This window comes from Phycodurus eques, chromosome 1, assembly GCF_024500275.1.
Source record: "Phycodurus eques isolate BA_2022a chromosome 1, UOR_Pequ_1.1, whole genome shotgun sequence".
In the NCBI taxonomy this organism is placed as follows: Eukaryota; Metazoa; Chordata; class Actinopteri; order Syngnathiformes; family Syngnathidae; genus Phycodurus; species Phycodurus eques.
The window spans coordinates 27,490,410-27,508,364 of record NC_084525.1 but is presented as its reverse complement, the minus strand read 5'-3'; the positions used below and the strand labels follow the sequence as shown (position 1 = coordinate 27,508,364).

The 17,955-nt window shown below is 41.4% G+C and overlaps 1 protein-coding gene across 1 annotated transcript in view; it reads right to left on the bottom strand.

Moving 5' to 3' along the window:
* Positions 1-17,955, bottom strand: part of cs (citrate synthase) — a 37,876-nt gene extending 19,921 nt beyond the window's left edge. Inside the window, exons 1-4 of the mRNA XM_061685666.1 lie at positions 17,770-17,955; positions 5,563-5,613; positions 4,912-5,019; positions 487-552 (exon numbers count right to left, since the gene is read on the bottom strand). Of these exons, the coding sequence (XP_061541650.1) occupies positions 487-552; positions 4,912-5,019; positions 5,563-5,613; positions 17,770-17,820 (276 nt within the window). The 5' untranslated portion in view covers positions 17,821-17,955. The remainder of the gene's footprint in view (positions 1-486; positions 553-4,911; positions 5,020-5,562; positions 5,614-17,769) is intronic.

Sequence of the window (17,955 nt, the reverse complement as noted above, 5' to 3'; positions counted from 1 at the left end):
TTCCAAACTTACATATTTACCAAAACAACTTTAAATATAACTGATAAGAACAATCAGAAAATACATTTGTAACAAATACAATTTAAAAAATAAAAATGAACGGGAACATTTTAGCCTGACTTCATGTACAAAGATATGACTATTTGCTGTCCCTGCTGTGCGCGCCTTGGCCTCTTAGGGGCAGTGTGGTGAGATGCATGCATGGAGCTGCACATTTTCAGTAAGCTAAAGAGGAGTAGAAGAAAAGTTGCAATAAAACTTATTTATTATAAGTGATAATCACCCAGCCCTGTTTTGGGTCTGTGTTGTGATGGAGTTGTAGTATGGTTAAAATCACATCTCCAAATGAAATCCAAAGTAAAGTCATAGCTGGAAAAACAGCTACAAACCAATTCCAGAGGGATAAATAACCCATTTTCTTCAAACATGGGTGCAAGGTGCTGTACTGAGGCAAAGTATGGTAAAATGGTAGCATTCAGCACTGACCTCATCAGGATCCAGCACGGAGGTCTCATAAACTAGACCCTTCATCCCCCTCATACCTCCATACACCTGGGCAAGAGAACATGAGTACTTATTAAAACAAAAAAACTGTTTTTACTCACACAACATATCCACAGGGGGTGGGGATAATTACCATTCGATGAAATTGTCGATTTAGCAGGTAACTTCATAGATAAGAAAAGTACAATGCAAACAAATATGACATCACTGCTTTGTGCATGGTGAACAGTAGGAGAAAAAATATTTGAACAATTTGGAATTTTTTTACATTTCTGCATAAATTGGTCCTACTTTTTCCTCCCACTGTAAATGTGCGTGCATAAAAGTAGTGTGGCAGCTGAACAGTACATAAGGACTTCAAAGTTTCAAGTTTGAATCAGTTTGCCAACACTGAATGATTCTTAGATTCTAGTCTATTCCGTGCCCTGGAGCAAGGCACTGAAATCCAAAGAACTGCTCAAAGACCCCCTGCCCCCCCATATAAAATTGTGAGTTAGATCTTAAATCAGAATGAAAATAACAGTCAAATGGGAATTTCTATTTGGGGATTATTTATACATTCATTCATTCATCTTCCTTTCCGCTTATCCTCACTAGGGTCACGGGGGTGCTGGAGCCTATCCCAGCTATCTTCGGGCGAGAGGAGGGATATACCCTGAACTGGTTGCCAGCCAATCGCAGGGCACATATTTAAATAAATTATTCTTTTTGTTGAGTTGAATTATGAGTAAATGAGAGGGAACAAAAGTAGACCAATCTGTTGTTGCTCTTGAAAAGCCCTGCTTGTGCAATGCCCAACATATTGAAAACCACTTCCCGTCACACCAGCAAAAGACTCTCTCAACATCTCTTGCCAGTGCTTGCCTGGATGTTTGACATGCACTGGGCAAGTACTTTTCCAATAGCAAAGTCCATGTTTTGGGTGTGGTTTACTGGTGAATTGTGTCAAGATGTCAAGCTAACTCGTGTTTTATAAGAGCCACAAAAGGTCATCGTGCACCTTAGTGTTGGAGTTCATACCTGGTAGAGTGAGCAACTCACTTAATTTGTGATCTCAGCAAGATGACCTGATTGATACCTGACACAGTAAAAGACAGCCCAGACAGATTAAGGGGCTAATTATTTTGCGTTACACTTCATGGTTTCCCTGGTGCTGCTAAAATTAAAGACTAAGCTTACTGGACATTTTGCATTATGCCTACCCACTAACGCTGTGGTAGAACTAATAACTTATAGGGGTGAAACGAGTCAGAGTTTTTCGAGTAGCTTGAGTAATTTCTCTGCGTCAGGGAACAGTTTATTTAATTGTAGACATTAAGGAATATAGCACGGGCTCAACGTGGTTACGTTACCTACACAAGGGAAGGAGGTCGAAGCGAAGCACACCTATTTGTTTCAAGGAGTGGAAAGATGGCTAGGATGCCAAAGAAGACGTGCGAAACAAAGAAAAAATGCCAAAAGTGTGGGAGCATTTCAGACTGAGCAGCAAGGCGAACACCAGTGATGGTAATCGTTGTAACACGGACCTTGCATGTTACAACAGCACGTCTCTCAAGTACATCAATCTTGCAACATCTCCACCGAAAGCAGAATGCAGCACAAGACTAGGCTGCTTATGATAGTTTTTAGGAGAACATATCGTCTTAAAAAATTTATCACGATAAATGATAGTATCAATGTTTTTTTTAGGCCACTGGTATCATTAATGATATTACGGCATAATTCAAGCCCATCCTTTTTAAGAGCAATTAAATTTTAATTATAAATTTAAAACACTCATTAAAATGTAGAATGCAACTGCATGCTCCCCAAGTAAAATAAAACGGTTCAAGTATCAGAGAACAAAAAGCAATACTATCAATCATTGATGTGTTTTTGTCTTTTTTTTTTTTTCCTCCTCCTCCTTTTAAAGGTGGCTTCTATAGTATTAACCCGGCCCCCAAGGACTCCAAAAAGGGTGGGTACGCTGAACTGTTGTTTGGTGCATAGGCACAAACAACAGTCAGGACCCGTCTCCCCACCCGAAGGCAGAGGGAGGCTACCCTCTCGTCCACCGTACCAACGTACAGGCGGGGGGGGGGGGCGCAATAAGTATACCCACACCTGCTCGGCACCTCTGACCACAGGCAACTCCAGAGTGGAAAAGAGTCCAACCAGTCTAAAGAGGACTGGTACCAGAGCCCAAGCCATGTGTGGAGGCGAGCCCGACAAAATCTAGTCGGAACCAGAGAGGTGACATTTCACATACCTCGAGCCAGTTTCTGTAGCCGGGGATCAGATTGCCAAGGTCCCCGCCCAGCTCACACTGGCCCAGACCCCTATGGGCCCTCCCACAGGTGGTGAGCCCATGGGAAGTGATACCCACATTACCATTTTGGGCTGTGCCCAGCCGGGATCCATGGGTGCAGGCCCGACCACCAGGCGCTCGCCTTCGAGCCCCACCTCCAGGCCTGGCTCCAGAGGGGGGCCCCAGTGACCCGCGTCTGGGCAAGGGAAACCTGAATCCATTAATTTTGTTCATCATAGGGGGTTTTGGAGCCGTGCTTTGTCTGGTCCTTCACCTCGGACATGTTTGCCATGGGTGATCCTATCAGGGTGTGAAGCCCCAGATAACTTGGCTCCTCGGATCATTGGGACACACAATCACCTGCACCACGATAAGGTGACGGTTCGAGGAGGGGTTGCTAAAATCATTTCAGTTCATTTTTTTCCCTCATTAATGTACACACAGCACCCCAGACTGACAGAAAAAAAACTATTGTTGAAATATTTGCAGATTTATTAAAAAAGAAAAAACAAATATCACACAGCCATAAGTATTCAGACCCTTTGCTGTGACACTCATTTAACTTGGGTGCTGTCCATTTCTTCTGATAATCCTTGAAAAAATAATAGTTCTGCTCCACTTGAGGTCCCTAAGAGCACAGTGGCCTCCATAGTCCTTAAATGGAAGACATTTGGGACGACCAGAACCCTTACTAGAGCTGGCTGTCCGGCCAAGTTGAACAATCGGGGGAGAAGAGCCTTGGTGAACGAGGCAAAGAAGAACCCAAAGATCACTGTGGCTGAGCTCCAGAGATGCAGTCGGGAGAAAGTTCTAGAAAGTAAACCATCACTGCAGCCCTCCACCAGTTGGGGCTTTATGGCAGAGTGGCCCGACGAAAGCCTCTCCTCAGTGTAAGACACATGAAAGCCCGCATGGAGTTTGCTTCTAAAAAAATAAATAAATAAATAAATAAAAAATAAATAACCTGAAGGACTCCAAGATGGTGAGATAAGATTCTCTGGTCTGATGAGACCAAAATATAACTTTTTGGCCTTAATTCTAAGCGGTATGTGTGAAGAAAACCAGGCACTGCTCATCACCTGTCCAATACAGTCCCAACAGTGAAGCATGGTGGTAGCAGCATCATGCTATGGAGGTGTTTTTCAGTTGCAGGGACAGGATGACTGGTTGCAATCAAAGGAAAGATGAATGCGCCCAAGTGCAGGGATATCCTGGACGAAAAACATCTCCAGAGTGCTCCGGACCTCAGACTGGGCCGAGAGTTCACCTTCCAACAATACAATGACCCTAAACACACAGCTAAAATAACACAGGAGTGGCTTCAGAACAACTCTGTGACTGTTCTTGAATGGCCCAGCCAGAGCCCTGACTTAAACCCAATTGACCATCTCTGGAGAGACCTGAAAATGGCTGTCCACCAATGTTCACCATCCAACAGAGAGGGGCAAGGAGGAATGGCAGAGGATCCCCAAATCCAGGTGTGAAAAACTTGTTGCCCCAAAAGATTCATGGCTGTATTAGCTCAAAAGGGTGATTCTACTAAATACAGAGCAAAGGGTGTGAATACTTATGGCTGTGTGATATTTTATATAGTAAAATCTGCAAACATTTCAACAATTCATTTTTTTCTGTCAATATGGGGTGCTGTGTGTACATTGAAGGGAAAAATTATTTTCGAAAATGGCTGCAATATAGCGATTGAAAAATTTAAGGGGATCTGAATAATCTCCGTATCCACTGTACACACACACACACTATATAGAAATGTTTGGTAGATTTTTTTTTAAATTCTTAAATAGTTCAATTTTATTTGATGTGTGGTGTGTGTGTGTGTTGAGAAAGGGTTACAGATATAGATTTTTATGCACGGGAGGGGTGGGGGTACATGGCTATAGGTGAAATGGCTGAAAGGGCATGGCACTCTGAAAAGTTTGTGAACCACTGGTTTAATGCATTGCCATAGGAAGGATTGAAGTCAACATGGAAAACAATTGTATCATAGAAAATGCTGTAGATTTCCTGGCATGTAGTGAAGATTTTTACACACACAAAAACAACACTGGATATACTTTATGAAACCTGCGATGGAAATTAAGGTAAAGGGTTAGGGGTCTACTCACCATGTCCACAGTAATCTGCCCTATGTTGGTTTTTCCATACTGCTGCTTAAAGTTTTTGATCCTGCTCTGTTCTTTAGGAATGAGGTCTGACAAAACATCCTTCAGATTCTGTATTTAAAGGGGGGAAAAAAACGCACTTGAAGAGGAACAACAACACATAGGCTAAAAATAGCAAACTCCTAAAATATGACCAGAGGTTCATTAAACGGACTTCTTTGTAGAGCAAGTGATCAATACTTTAGTCAAATGTTTGCAAGGTCAGCACATAATGTTTCCCTGAGTAGAAGAACGCTAGTTGGGAAGGTTTAGAGGTCTGCACGGAACTACCCGAATTTCTCATAGTTGACCCAACGGTGGCGTTTCTGAAGACTGTAAACTAGTTGAGACTTAACCAGAAGTGCCGCTGCTGGTTGTTCATTTGCTCAAAGATCAAATTAATCAAATCAATGATTAATCAAATCAATATTTATACACATCCCTAACACCTACGCACCCTGCCATGTAAACTAAAAAGTCTTATCAGGATTTATTGATCTTTAGTGTACCACAGTGAACCAAAATGAATGTTATCACATGGTAAATGACAGTTGCCGTGCTTATCCTACACCAGTGACCTAATTGCGACAACTGGGGGGAGGGGGGGGGACTTACTGTTGTAGAGGCGCTGGCGTTTCTGGCAGCTGTAATCAAGTAGGTGGCATTCTGTGGCACAAAGAAATAATGCATGTTACAATTGTGACACATTGTCCCTTAAGAAAAATGTAAAAACAAACTAAACCGATTTAAACTGCCCATTATTCTTCAAACAGCAATATTTTGTTATCAGACAAATTAAAACATTTTCTGCAAAATCAACAACTTTATTTCTAGTGCACTTGACTGGAACAGAAACAAAGTGCTGTACATAAATATAATCAAACAAAACTGCAAATAGTTTAAAGTACTCAACATCATCATCTCGTGCAACAAAGGAAGTCAAGCTTTTACTGGATCCCACATGGTCAATAAAACAATCAATACGGCATGTAAATTAAAAATGATTCTTATCAACCTAATTCTCATTAATATATAATCTTTATTTCATTGAGCAGTCATTTCATAGACTCATCGACAAAGTGTCCCTGTGGGATGCCTATTTTTATTTCAAATTAATTGTGCTCAGATGTTTGCGTACACTCTTTATAGGCAAGACTTTTATTAATTTGGGCCTTTTCTTGCTTTATTTGAACTGTTATCTTTCCACGGTGGAATGATTATTAAGTTTTTAATTTATCAAAAAGAAACATTTCAATTTGGGATTTTCGCTAATGTGCAAAAGGTAAAAAAGTAGTCAGCTTTATTCAAGCATTATTTGAGAAGGCCAAGCCCCACTAACATCTAATTTGTGATCATGATTGACTGCAGCTGCTAGTTTTTCTTTGTTCACATAAATGGCCAATGTTCAGAGAATATGAATGAAAATCTACAAAAACTTCTTTCAATCGGTGTTAGAGACTGGAGGTTTTATTACCAAACAAGGTTGTTGGGTCTTTGTAAATCACAATGGCAACAGAAAATCCTCTGGCGAGCCTGATCAAAGGTTTTGGCTTGATAACATACAAGTTCATGCACACAGCATTTACTGAAGGCTTCTCTGAGAGAAAAGAAAAAGAGGAAAAAAAAGTGCTGTGGCTGTTTCAACTGTATCATTAGGAGACAGTTGTAAAAAAGTAGTTTGCAAGGTCAAGTTGTTAGAGGAAAGCCACACTTGTGACAATCCAATACCACAAAGCAGCATACGAATAGCACAGAGACAAGCCGCAACACTTCTGGAACAAAGGTATTTGGAGTGATGATACTGCGATTGGGCGGCACGGTGGACGACTGGTTAGAGCGTCAGCCTCACAGTTCTGAGGACCCGGGTTCAATCCCCGGCCCCGACTGTGTGGAGTTTGCATGTTCTTCCCGTGCCTGCGTGGGTTTTCTCCGGGCACTCCGGTTTCCTACCACATCCCAAAAACATGCATAAATTGGAGACTCTAAATTGCCCGTAGGTGTGCATGTGAGTGCGAATGGTTGTCTGTTTGTATGTGCCCTGCGATTGGCTGGCAACCAGTTCAGGGTGTACCTCGCCTCCTGCCCGATGACAGCTGGGATAGGCTCCAGCACGCCCGCGACCCCAGTGAGGATAAGCGGCTCAGAAAATGGATGGATGGATACTAAAATTAAACTTTATGGCCAGTAGTGCTTGGAAAAACTTATTTGCCGATCAAATTAATTCACAAATTTCAAGGACAAAACAGATCCCGAATCAGAATTTTTGCATTTAAATGTAAACGGATGAAATTGCGTATTTGAAACAAATGAAATCACGTATTTTATTCTAACAGGCGCTGCAATGAAGTAAAGTCATCCGGCCACATCCTTTGTTTACTTCCGCTGCCATTTTGACTTACTGCACATGTGCAGTTGTACAGTAGCCACTGTACCATATCAAACGTATCATGGTGCCAGCTCCTCAGACAAGAATCTCATTGGAACGACGTGTCCGATGAGGAGCAGCTGCACGAATGTTCATAGCAGACTGCGACTGCAGCAGATGCATTGGATGAAGTTATGCAAGATTCATTTAACACATCGTGGCAGATGATTGACGAGCGCTACCGCTAACTAGCAGCTTAGCTAACTAGCTGGCTTAGAAGAAGCCAGCAGATGTTCCCAAACAGCACAGATTCACTAATTTTACTGTGCTGAGGCTGGCGCAAAACAGACCACAATCAACCAGTGAGGGATCATGGTTAAATTAAGCCATATTAAACTAAAAAGCGTTTTGGCAACAGCTTTTTTCCAGAACAACCCCAAAAAACTGCAACCAAGAGTTAAACAGGGGGCTATAGATACTTTTCAAATATGCTTTTTCATTTGTTGGACAATGAGGTCTTTATTTCTGAATAGTACAAGGAGTAAGGATGTATTTTCTGATTCATTTTTCGTTCAATGTCAATGCGAATAGCGAATGGGGATTTAGATGGTGAGTCTGACCTCTAATGGCCACACAACGTTTGTTTCCTTCAGAGAGGAATCAACAAGATCTACAGAATGATGAAAGGTACACCATTCCAACTGGAAAACATAAGGCCGATCGCTGAACTTTTGTAAAAATGGATGAAAGCAAGAGGACTGCAGCATTTAACCAGAAAATACTGAAGGAAATGTGCACTCATCAGCCCGGAAGCTGCAAATGGAACTTATTTGGAAGTTCCAATCTGACAACGATCCAAAACACAAAGTCAAGGCGACTAAGCATTGGCTACAAGAGAAAAAGGTGAAGGTTCTGACGTGGCCATCTTAGTCTCCTGTTCTCAATATCAATGAGTCACTTTGAGGAGTGTAGTCACAGGAACACCAAGCTGCTTGGAGATGGTCTTATAGCCTTCACCATTAACATGCTTGTCTATGATTTTCTTTTTAATCTCCTGAGACAACACTCTCCTTCGCTTCCTCTGGTCCATGTTTAGTGTGGGCAAGTGCACTAAATGCATGCTCTATTGGGTTAAGGTCCAGTGATTGACTTAGCCGGTCGAAGACCTTCCAATTTTTCCCCCTGATGAAGTCCTTTGTTGTGTAGTCAGTGTGTTTTGGGTCATTGTCTTGTTGCATGATGAAGCTTCTCCCGATTAGTTTGGATGCATGCTTCTGTAAATTGCCAGACAAAATGGTTTTGGAAACTTCACAATTCATTCTGCTGCTACCATCATGAGTTACATCATCAATAAAGACGAGTGAACCCGTTCCAGAAGCAGCCATGCAAGCCCAAGCCATGACATTACCTCCACCATGCTTCACAGATGAGCTTGTGTGTTTTGAATCATAAGCAGATCCTTTCTTTCTCCATACTTTGGCCTTTCCATTACTTTGGTAGAGGTTAATCTTGGTCTCATCAGTCCAGAAAACTTTGTTCCAAACCTTTGTGGCTCATCTCTCTACTCTTTGCAAAATCCAATCTGGGCTTCCGATTCTTTTTGCTGATGAGTGGTTTGCATCTTGTGGTATGGCCTGTAGATTTCTTCTCTCAAAGTCTTCTTCGAACAGTGGATTGTGACGCCTTCACCCCTGCCCTGTGGAGGTTGGCAGTGATGTCACTGACTGTTGTCTTTGGGTGTTTCTTCACAGGTCTCACAATGTTTCTGTCATCAACTACTGTTGATGCCCTTGGCTGACCTGTTTGATGTCTGTTGCGCAGTACACCAGTGGTTTCTTTCTTTTTCAGGACATTCCAAATTTTTGTATTGGCTATGCCCAATGTTTGTGCAAGAGCTCTGATCGATTTTCCCTAGTCTCGCAGCTTCAAACTGGTTTGCTTTTCTCCCAGACAGCTCTCTGGTCTTCATGTTTGCTTAACTGCAAATGCAATTTTCACATTTGAACCCAAAAGCAAAAAAACAAGCGCTGATGTTGAAGCAATCAACCTAAAAGGTAATACCTGAGCAACTAGAAACACTCGTCAGTCATATGTTCCAATACTTTTGCTCATTTGAAAAATGGGTGGGTTCAAACAAAAGGTGCTCTGTCCTGAGTTGTTTAAACGCTCTGTCCTGAGTTGTTTAAGACATCCATCCATCCCATCCATTTTCTGAACCGCTTCTCCTCACTAGGGTCGCGGGCGTGCTGGGGCCTATCCCAGCTATCATCGGGCAGGAGGCGGGGTACACCCCGAACTGGTTGCCAGCAATCGCAGGGCACATACAAACAACCATTCGCACTCACCTTCGGGCAATTTAGAGTCCCCAATTCATGCATGTTTTTGGGATGTGGGAGGAAACCGGAGAAAACCCACGCAGGCACGGGGAGAACATGCAAACTCCACACAGGCGGGGCCGGGGATTGAACCCCGGTCCTCAGAACTGTGAGGCTGACGCTCTAACCAGTCGTCCACCGTGCCGCCTTGTTTAAGACATCTAGATGTAAATACCATGAAATAAAAGCTGTAATTCTGAACTTTTGTCTCATATTCAGCTTTTGATCTGACACCCAAATGTCTTCAGTATACAACAAAAACAAAGGAATTGACCTTGTCGTTCCAATACTTTTGGAGGGGACTGTATATTGAGAGAGCAAGAGATAACAAAAATACTGTACAAATAAAAATCTGCAATATAGCGGGACCGCAAAGCAACAACAGTCATATAGCAGATGATTACAGTATCTGTACTCCAAGTTGCAGGAACTCATTGCTCCAGGATTGGGACTCATTGTTTCCAGACGTGTATCCAGGAACTTGCATAGCCTCAGGTGTAAAATTAACTAGGAGTTGTAATGTTCCATGTCATGTTCAACATTTGACAAAAAAAATTAAATCAAAAGGTAAAGAGTAACATGGAACATTTAAGATGAAAAATAATTGTTTGGTTTTATTTCGTGATATACCTCAATAGACTGATATGAAAAAAAATTATCACGATAGGATTTTTTTTCCCCATTGCGTCCAGCCCTACCGTGAAAGCAAAATCATGTTTGTCAACTTCCATGATTCTTACTCAATTCTGTACCAAGATTTAAAATTGTCGTATTCAATGAATAAGTGTTGAAATGGTGAAAGCATTTATTTTTTTTTTAATAGTTGAACTATTATACTTTACTTGCGATTTCAAAATTACTTATCCATCGATTTGTTGAATATATGTAATACTATGATGAAGGGATGAAACATTTCTATGGTTTTACAGTCATAATGACACTCTAAGGCAGGGGTGTCAAACTCAAATTCACGGTGGGCCAAAATTGGGACAAACTCAATATTCGATGCATGCTAGCGTATGTTTTAAGCTAGCGTATGTTTTACCATGCCTGCGCCCAATAATATGGTGCGCCTTATGCATGTGTTAAAGACAGAAAGACCTCGTAACTGAGACTGCACCTTTTAATGCGGTGCGCCTTATGGTCGCGAAAATACGGTAAGTGGTTCCAGTATGTAGTTGTGCACTTTTGTGACGCGCCCCCTTCATGAATGTATTCCAAATAATTTTGCAGAACCCTAAGAACAAACAGCAGCTATTAAGTTGCCAGATAATGCACATACGGTATCTCTGTATCATGTCAGAAAATAAAACTGTATTATTGTGGTCGGCATAATATGGTAGAGCCCTATATCAGTTACTGACACTATACAGCACTCTTATGTGTGCCACATTGACTGTCCAACTGAGGTTGCATTTCTGATTTTTTTTCCTAATCGGCAGCACATTATTTAATAATATAGATTATTAAAATGTATCAATTGATTCACAATCATTTACATCTGTATCTCAATGCATCCAAGACTTTCTCCCAACCCTTGTAGTAAAAAAAAAGCAACGCCTCCTGCATGCTACCTCTCTTGAGGTCAAGTTACAACGAATGAAGGAGTAGTGACAGTTGGCTTTGGACTCCCACTGGCATGATGAGTAGACTTGACACCGATCTGATCGGCTTGATCGGTATCGGCCGATATTTAGCATTTTATGCTGATCGGCTTTAATGTCATGATTCGCCGATCCGATCAATCCGCAAAAGACATTTACTCTACGTCGTCATCGTGTACAGTTATCTGAATCCAAAAGCTAGTTTATTTTTTAGCCTTGTCGTGCGTCTTTTGACGTAGTACTGTAAATATCTGACCACCAATAAAGTTATTTAAAAAAATAACTGCAGTGTGTGACAGACAACACATCTGAGACGGACAACATGTAATGCGTGGATCAGACGACAAGACAAATTTGCTCTTTCACGATTGCACTGTCAGACTACTGCAATAAAATCTTGTATTCCGATACCACCGCATCCCATTTTTTACGATCATTGTGTTTTATCTTGTCAACTCAAACGCAATCAGATACACGTTACCATGGCGACGACAACAAGAGTGGATCGCGATGACAGTATTATAAAAACAAAATGGGGGGAAACGTGTGTTGGTGGTCACCGGTGCTCGGGAGAGGACATTCTTTTAAGGATTGCTTGAGGTATGTTCACTTACTTTAATACGATACGGCTCGCAAGCAGGCAACAAAACGTTACGTAGCCTAGCAAGCTACTGCTAGCACTAACGGTTGTACCGGTGTTCTGTCGAATCATACTCCAAGGTTTTGGTGTGGGTGAAGTAATTTAATTACAGTAAGTTAGCACCCATTATTTCTGTCATGTTGTAATGTTGGTTTGACCTCACTAATTACAATACATGACCTGACTAGAGCAGTGATTTCCAACCTTAATGGAGCCAAGGAACATATTTTACAATTAAAAAAATCTCACGGAACACCAACAAACAAAAATGTCACAAAAAGTGGAGACATTAATTACTGTATGTACTTCCTGCCATCTAACAAGACCATTCATTTGTTCTGTCTGTCACTATGCCTCACTGGCATAACAAGATGAACAAAGATACATCATTTATTGTAAATATATTTTTTGAGCAATTAAGTACACAAGTATATATAGTAAATGAACAGGTCATTTTAATAGAGACATTGTTCCATCTTGTGATAGGATCGGTTATCAGTTTTTTAAACTCGCTGATCGGCCCCAGAAATCCTGATCGTGTAAAGCCTAATGATGAGTAACTATAAACTGGTTGAAGAAGATGACTCTCGAACGTCAGACAAAACAAAAGGTACGATTGGACGTCACCACACACAGCAGATGTGAGATTACATAGCAGCCCAGGAGTGGCATAAATATGGAGCATTAGTCATCGCCCACTTCCTGGGAGGAGGAACACGTCACAAAACGACATGAACAACTTGTTTGTTTAAACACAACACAAGTTGTGTTTAAACAAACTACCATTTCTTGACAAGGACATTTATTTAAATCAACTGGAGAGAGTCCCAGGCATCCACAATGGGGAAGACCTTTATTATAACCTCTTTTCTTTTCTTTTTACATTTGAATAATTTTTTTGATCAACGAGACCATACATTTTTTTTTTTTTTTTTTTTTTTAAACGGTTTTATCTCAGCACACGATTAAATAAAACACACTGAAACTTATTAAAAGATTTTTTTTAAGTGTTCCCAATTGAATGTTCTCACTCTATCGCCGTCAATAAGTGGGAGACCGAGATTGTATAACATCACTTTGAGGAAACGACAAACTCTTGCTCGCAGTTCTCCAAATGAGAGAAAGCGTGCTTGCTTCAAGCTTCCAGTTAGGCCTCTCACGATAATGATTTTTTTAAGACAATATATTTTCCCAAAACTAACACGAATTATTCATTCACTCATTCATCTTCCATTCCGCTTCTTCTATTGTTTTTTTAATGCCTCTGAAAGCTTTAAATAAGGCCCGTCATTTTTTTTTTTCAAATCAGTATTGTTATTACTATAACTTCCTGTCTTTTTTCTCAATGAAATTGTTTTTCCTTACTCTGTGATATGGATCCCCTGGGTCTGAAATAAAGAATAAAGACCTACAAGACTGTGCGTGTCGCTGTCGTCAACTATTGGCTGAATAACGTGTGCCACTGAGGTTACGCTTAATGAACAGTAAAAGTTTTTGTGTTAATTGGAGACAAACACAACAACTTGGCACTGATGTTTTACGAATTTTCCAGTGGAGCGAGCTGTTTATCTCCTTAACTCTCTAGCTCGCAGGCTGGCTTGTTAGCACACGAGTTAGCTCACGGCGGGGCTAGCGGACACAACAAACGTAACTTTCCCTTAAGTGCTTCTGTTGTGTGCATCTACGCGCTGCACATGGAGCAAGACTGGAGTATTGGACGCAGCCAACACCGACAAGCGTGTACCAGTCCGCTGGCGTTCCATGAGCCCACTACCAGCCAAAGACACAGCCGTCCAACTCTGTCGGCTCACTGTGTGATCCTCAAGCCGGCTCACCACAACAACGGCAATTTATAGAGTCCGGAAAAACTACTGTGTCCATTTTATTTATCAAACAATAAGTTGATATAGTAATTATCGGGACAGGCTTACTTCCTGTTACATTTCACTTTAAAGCTGACAGACAAAAAATACATAAATAAAGCTGACACATAAAACAAAAGAAATGAAACATTGCATGGCTCAGGTGGTAGAGTGGTCGTTTCCCAACCCAAAGGTTGTGAGTTCCCTCAGCCTTTGTGACCATGTCGAAGTTTCCTTGAGCAAGATACTGAACGCCAAGTGGCTCCTGATGCTGCGTCAACAGTAGGTGAATGAGGAGACAGTGTTAAAGCGCTTGAAGGTAGATGAGTGACAGTGATATCCCATTTGTCTAATAAAAGTCCGCGAGCTTACTGTTAACAAAATCCGACACGCCATGGACAGGCTAAGAGTTATTAGCATAGATGCTACTGTAATTATAAAGCTTTAAACAACTTATACTTTAACACACGGAGCAGCAATATATACAAAAATTATAAATACAGGCATATATTTGCTCAGCTCTGTGGGAACTATGACAATAGTATTGCGGCCTACAGTATTAGTTGGGGACTTTCTCTGCCTCTCCTAGCCCTTAATTATTAATTATTATGGCATCCAAAAAGTTCGATTTTGCTCTCATTAGACCAGACTATATTCTCCCAGTATTGAACTAGCTTGTCCAAATGTTCAGCAAACTTTAAATGAGCTTTGACATAACCCCCCCCCCCCCCCCAGCAATGGGAGCTTGCGTGGTAAGTGTGCAGACAGGCCAGTGCGGCGGAATGCATTAGTGTTCCCTCGTTTATCGCGGGGGTTACGTTCCAAAAATAACCCGCGACAGGTGAAATCCGCGAAGTAGGCAACTATTTTTTTACAATTCTACAAGCCCAATTCCAACGAAGTTGGGACATTGTGTTAAACAAAAACAGAATACAATGATTTGCAAATCATGTTCAACCTATATTTAATTGAATACACTGCAAATACAAGATATTTAATGTTCAAACTGACAAACCTTATTGTTTTTAGCAAATAACCATTAACTTAGAATTTTATTGCTGCAACATGTTCCATAAAAGCTGGCACAGGTGGCAAGAAAGACTGAGAAAGTTGAGGAATGCGCAAACACCTGTTTGGAACATCCCACAGGTGAACAGGTGGGTGCCATGATTAGGTATAAAAGGAGCTTCCCTGAATTGCTCACTCGTTCACAAGCAAAGGTGGGGCGAGGTTCACCTCTTTGTGAACAAATGCGTGAGAAAATAGTCGAACAGTTTAAGGGCAATGGTCCTCAACGTACAATTGCAAGAAATTTAGGGATTTCATCATCTATGGTCCATATCATCATCAAAAGGTTCAGAGAATCTGGAGAAATCACTGCATGCAAGCGGCAAGGCCGAAAACAAACATTGAATGCCCGTGACCTTCGATCCCTCAGGCGGCACTCCATCAAAAACCGACATCAATGTGTAAATGATATCACCACATGGGCTCAGGAACACTTCAGAAAACCAATGTCAGTAAATACAGTTTGCCGCTACATCCGTAAGTGCGACTTGAAACTCTACTATGTAAAGCAAAAGCCATTTATCAACAACACCCAGAAACGCCGCCGGCTTCTCTGGGCCCGAGCTCATCTAAGATGGACTGATGCAAAGTAGAAAAGTGTTCCGCATTTCAAATTGTTTTTGGAAATTGTGGACGTTGTGTCCTCCGGGCCAAAAAGGAAAAGAACCATCCGGACTGTTATGGACACAAAGTTCAAAAGCCAGCATCTGTGATGGTATGGGGCTGTGTTATTACCAATGGCCTGGGTAACTTACACATCTGTGAAGGCACCATTAATGCTGAAGGGTACATACAGGTTTTGGAGAAATATATGCTGCCATCAAAGCAATGTCTTTTTCACGGACGCCCCTGTTTATTTCAGCAAGAGAATGCCAAACCACATTCTGGACGTGTTACTACAGCGTGGCTTCGTAGTAAAAGAGTGCGGGTACTAGACTGGCCTGCCTGCAGGCCAGACCTGTCTCCCATTGAAAATGTGTGGCGCATTATGAAACTTAAAATACGACAACGGAGACCCCGGGTTGTTGAACAGCTGAAGCTGTACATCAAGCAAGAACGGGAAAGACTTCCACCTACAAAGCTTCAACAATTAGTGTCCTCAGTTCCCAAACATTTATTGAATGTTGTTAAAAGAAAAGGTGATGGTAAACATGACCCTGTCCCAGATTTTTGGGAACGTGTTGCAGCCATAAAATTCTAAGTTAATGACTATTTTCTAAAAACAAAGTTTATCAGTTTGAACATTAAATATATTGTCTTGGTAGTGTATTCATTTAAATATGTTGAACATGATTTGCAAATCATTGTATTCTGTTTTTATTTCTGTTTAACACAACGTCCCAACTTCATTGGAGTTGGGGTTGTACTACAGTACTCACTGTTTTCCTTGTGACAACAGTACCTGCTAATTCCAGGTCATTTTTGAAGCTCTCCACTGGTGGTCCTTGGCTCTTGGACAACTCTTCTGATTATTCTTTGCACTTCACTGTCAGAAATCTTGTGAAGCGCCTGATCGAGGCAAATTTATGGTGGTATGACTGGCTTTCCACGTACGAATTATGGCCCCAACCGTGCAACATTTTAGAAGCTTAGATATGCTCCTGTAACCAATGTCATCATTATGTTTTGCAACAATTAGTTTGCGATGGTCTTGAGACAGCTCTCGGCACTTACCCATCATGAGATAGGTCTTGACTCACACCTTGGCAATGAGACCTGTTTGTATGCCATCAATTAGGACTGAACCAGCTGATATTCATTTGCACTGACAAGGGGCTGGATTGCGGTTTGAATATTGATAGATTTTAGGTGTTCTCTTGGCTTTCCGTGCCTTTTTGCACCTCCCTGTCTTGTGTTCAATATTTTTTCCCAGTGTCATTTCACATTATTACACAACTTCATTTCTGATCTTATTTGTTCTACTTTCTTTGTATGTATGGATTACTTGGGTTGTTCCCAACATCTGGTGTAAATTTCATGTCAATAGCACCTTTGGAAATATATTTACTGAGAAAAATATTGGCATGTTAAATACTTATTTCAGCTGCGGTATATAGACTTTTTTTTAGACAAAGGTCATCTGGGAATTTTTCCTATTGTGGACCACTGCAGTTTTTTACAACATTATAAGAGACCAGTGGATTTTACTACAGTTTTGTCTGATATGAGGTAATTCATTAAATTTTGAGGTCAGTGGAGTAAAACAGTAGGTTGAAAGTTGGAAGAAGGTTGCGGTCAACGCAGATAGTCAAGGCGCTTCGTAATTTTTAGAGCAGACGCATTAGACGCCCTCTGGCGATTCAATTTTTAAATATACTGGTAACCCACTACTACAAATGTACGACTCCTCAAATGTAGTAAAACACTCCCTGTTGGTTTTACAGTAGAAATAGGCACTGTAACACTTCTAAACATGCCGTTAATAATTTAGAGTTTCAAATAGACCATTTAGAGGATCTAGTAAATGGACATTTTACAGTGAAGGTCAACATGGTGGTGGAGAATTCTTAAGGGTGTCACAGCACTGCGAGTCTCAAATTACAACACGAGTTAAAATCGTTCACACAAAGAGAGGAGACTTTCCAATCTATTTCACAAAGTCTGCCCTTTACATAGCTTAATTTGAACCAACATGCCCCGCCTGTGATTGTTCATTAAGGACCAAACACGACTTGGTAATATTTATTAAGACAACTGAAAACAATTACAACTGCGTCAATGAATTACATCGAACATTCATGGTTCTTACGAGTCTCTCTATAGCATTTAATCCATGACGGTGACCACCGTTGTCTCACAATGTGGTCGGCGGAGCTAACATTAGCTACCCTGTCGTTAGCCTGCTAACTTCGGCTTGACGGCTTAAGCGAAGGTGATAAAGTAACATGGCCGCGCACGTTGCCCTTACCTTTGAATTGAGGAGTTTAGGCGCTAGCCTGCTGACAGTCAGGAACGACATTATGCCTGTATGAAATGTTCTTCTGGCGTGTTCTCAGTAGATCAGGAAGCCGCTACCGGTGCACCGCGGAGCCACTTGAAGGTGCCCCTCCACAGAACAGAAGGTTGAAGTGGGATTCAGGCCCGCAAGTAGCAT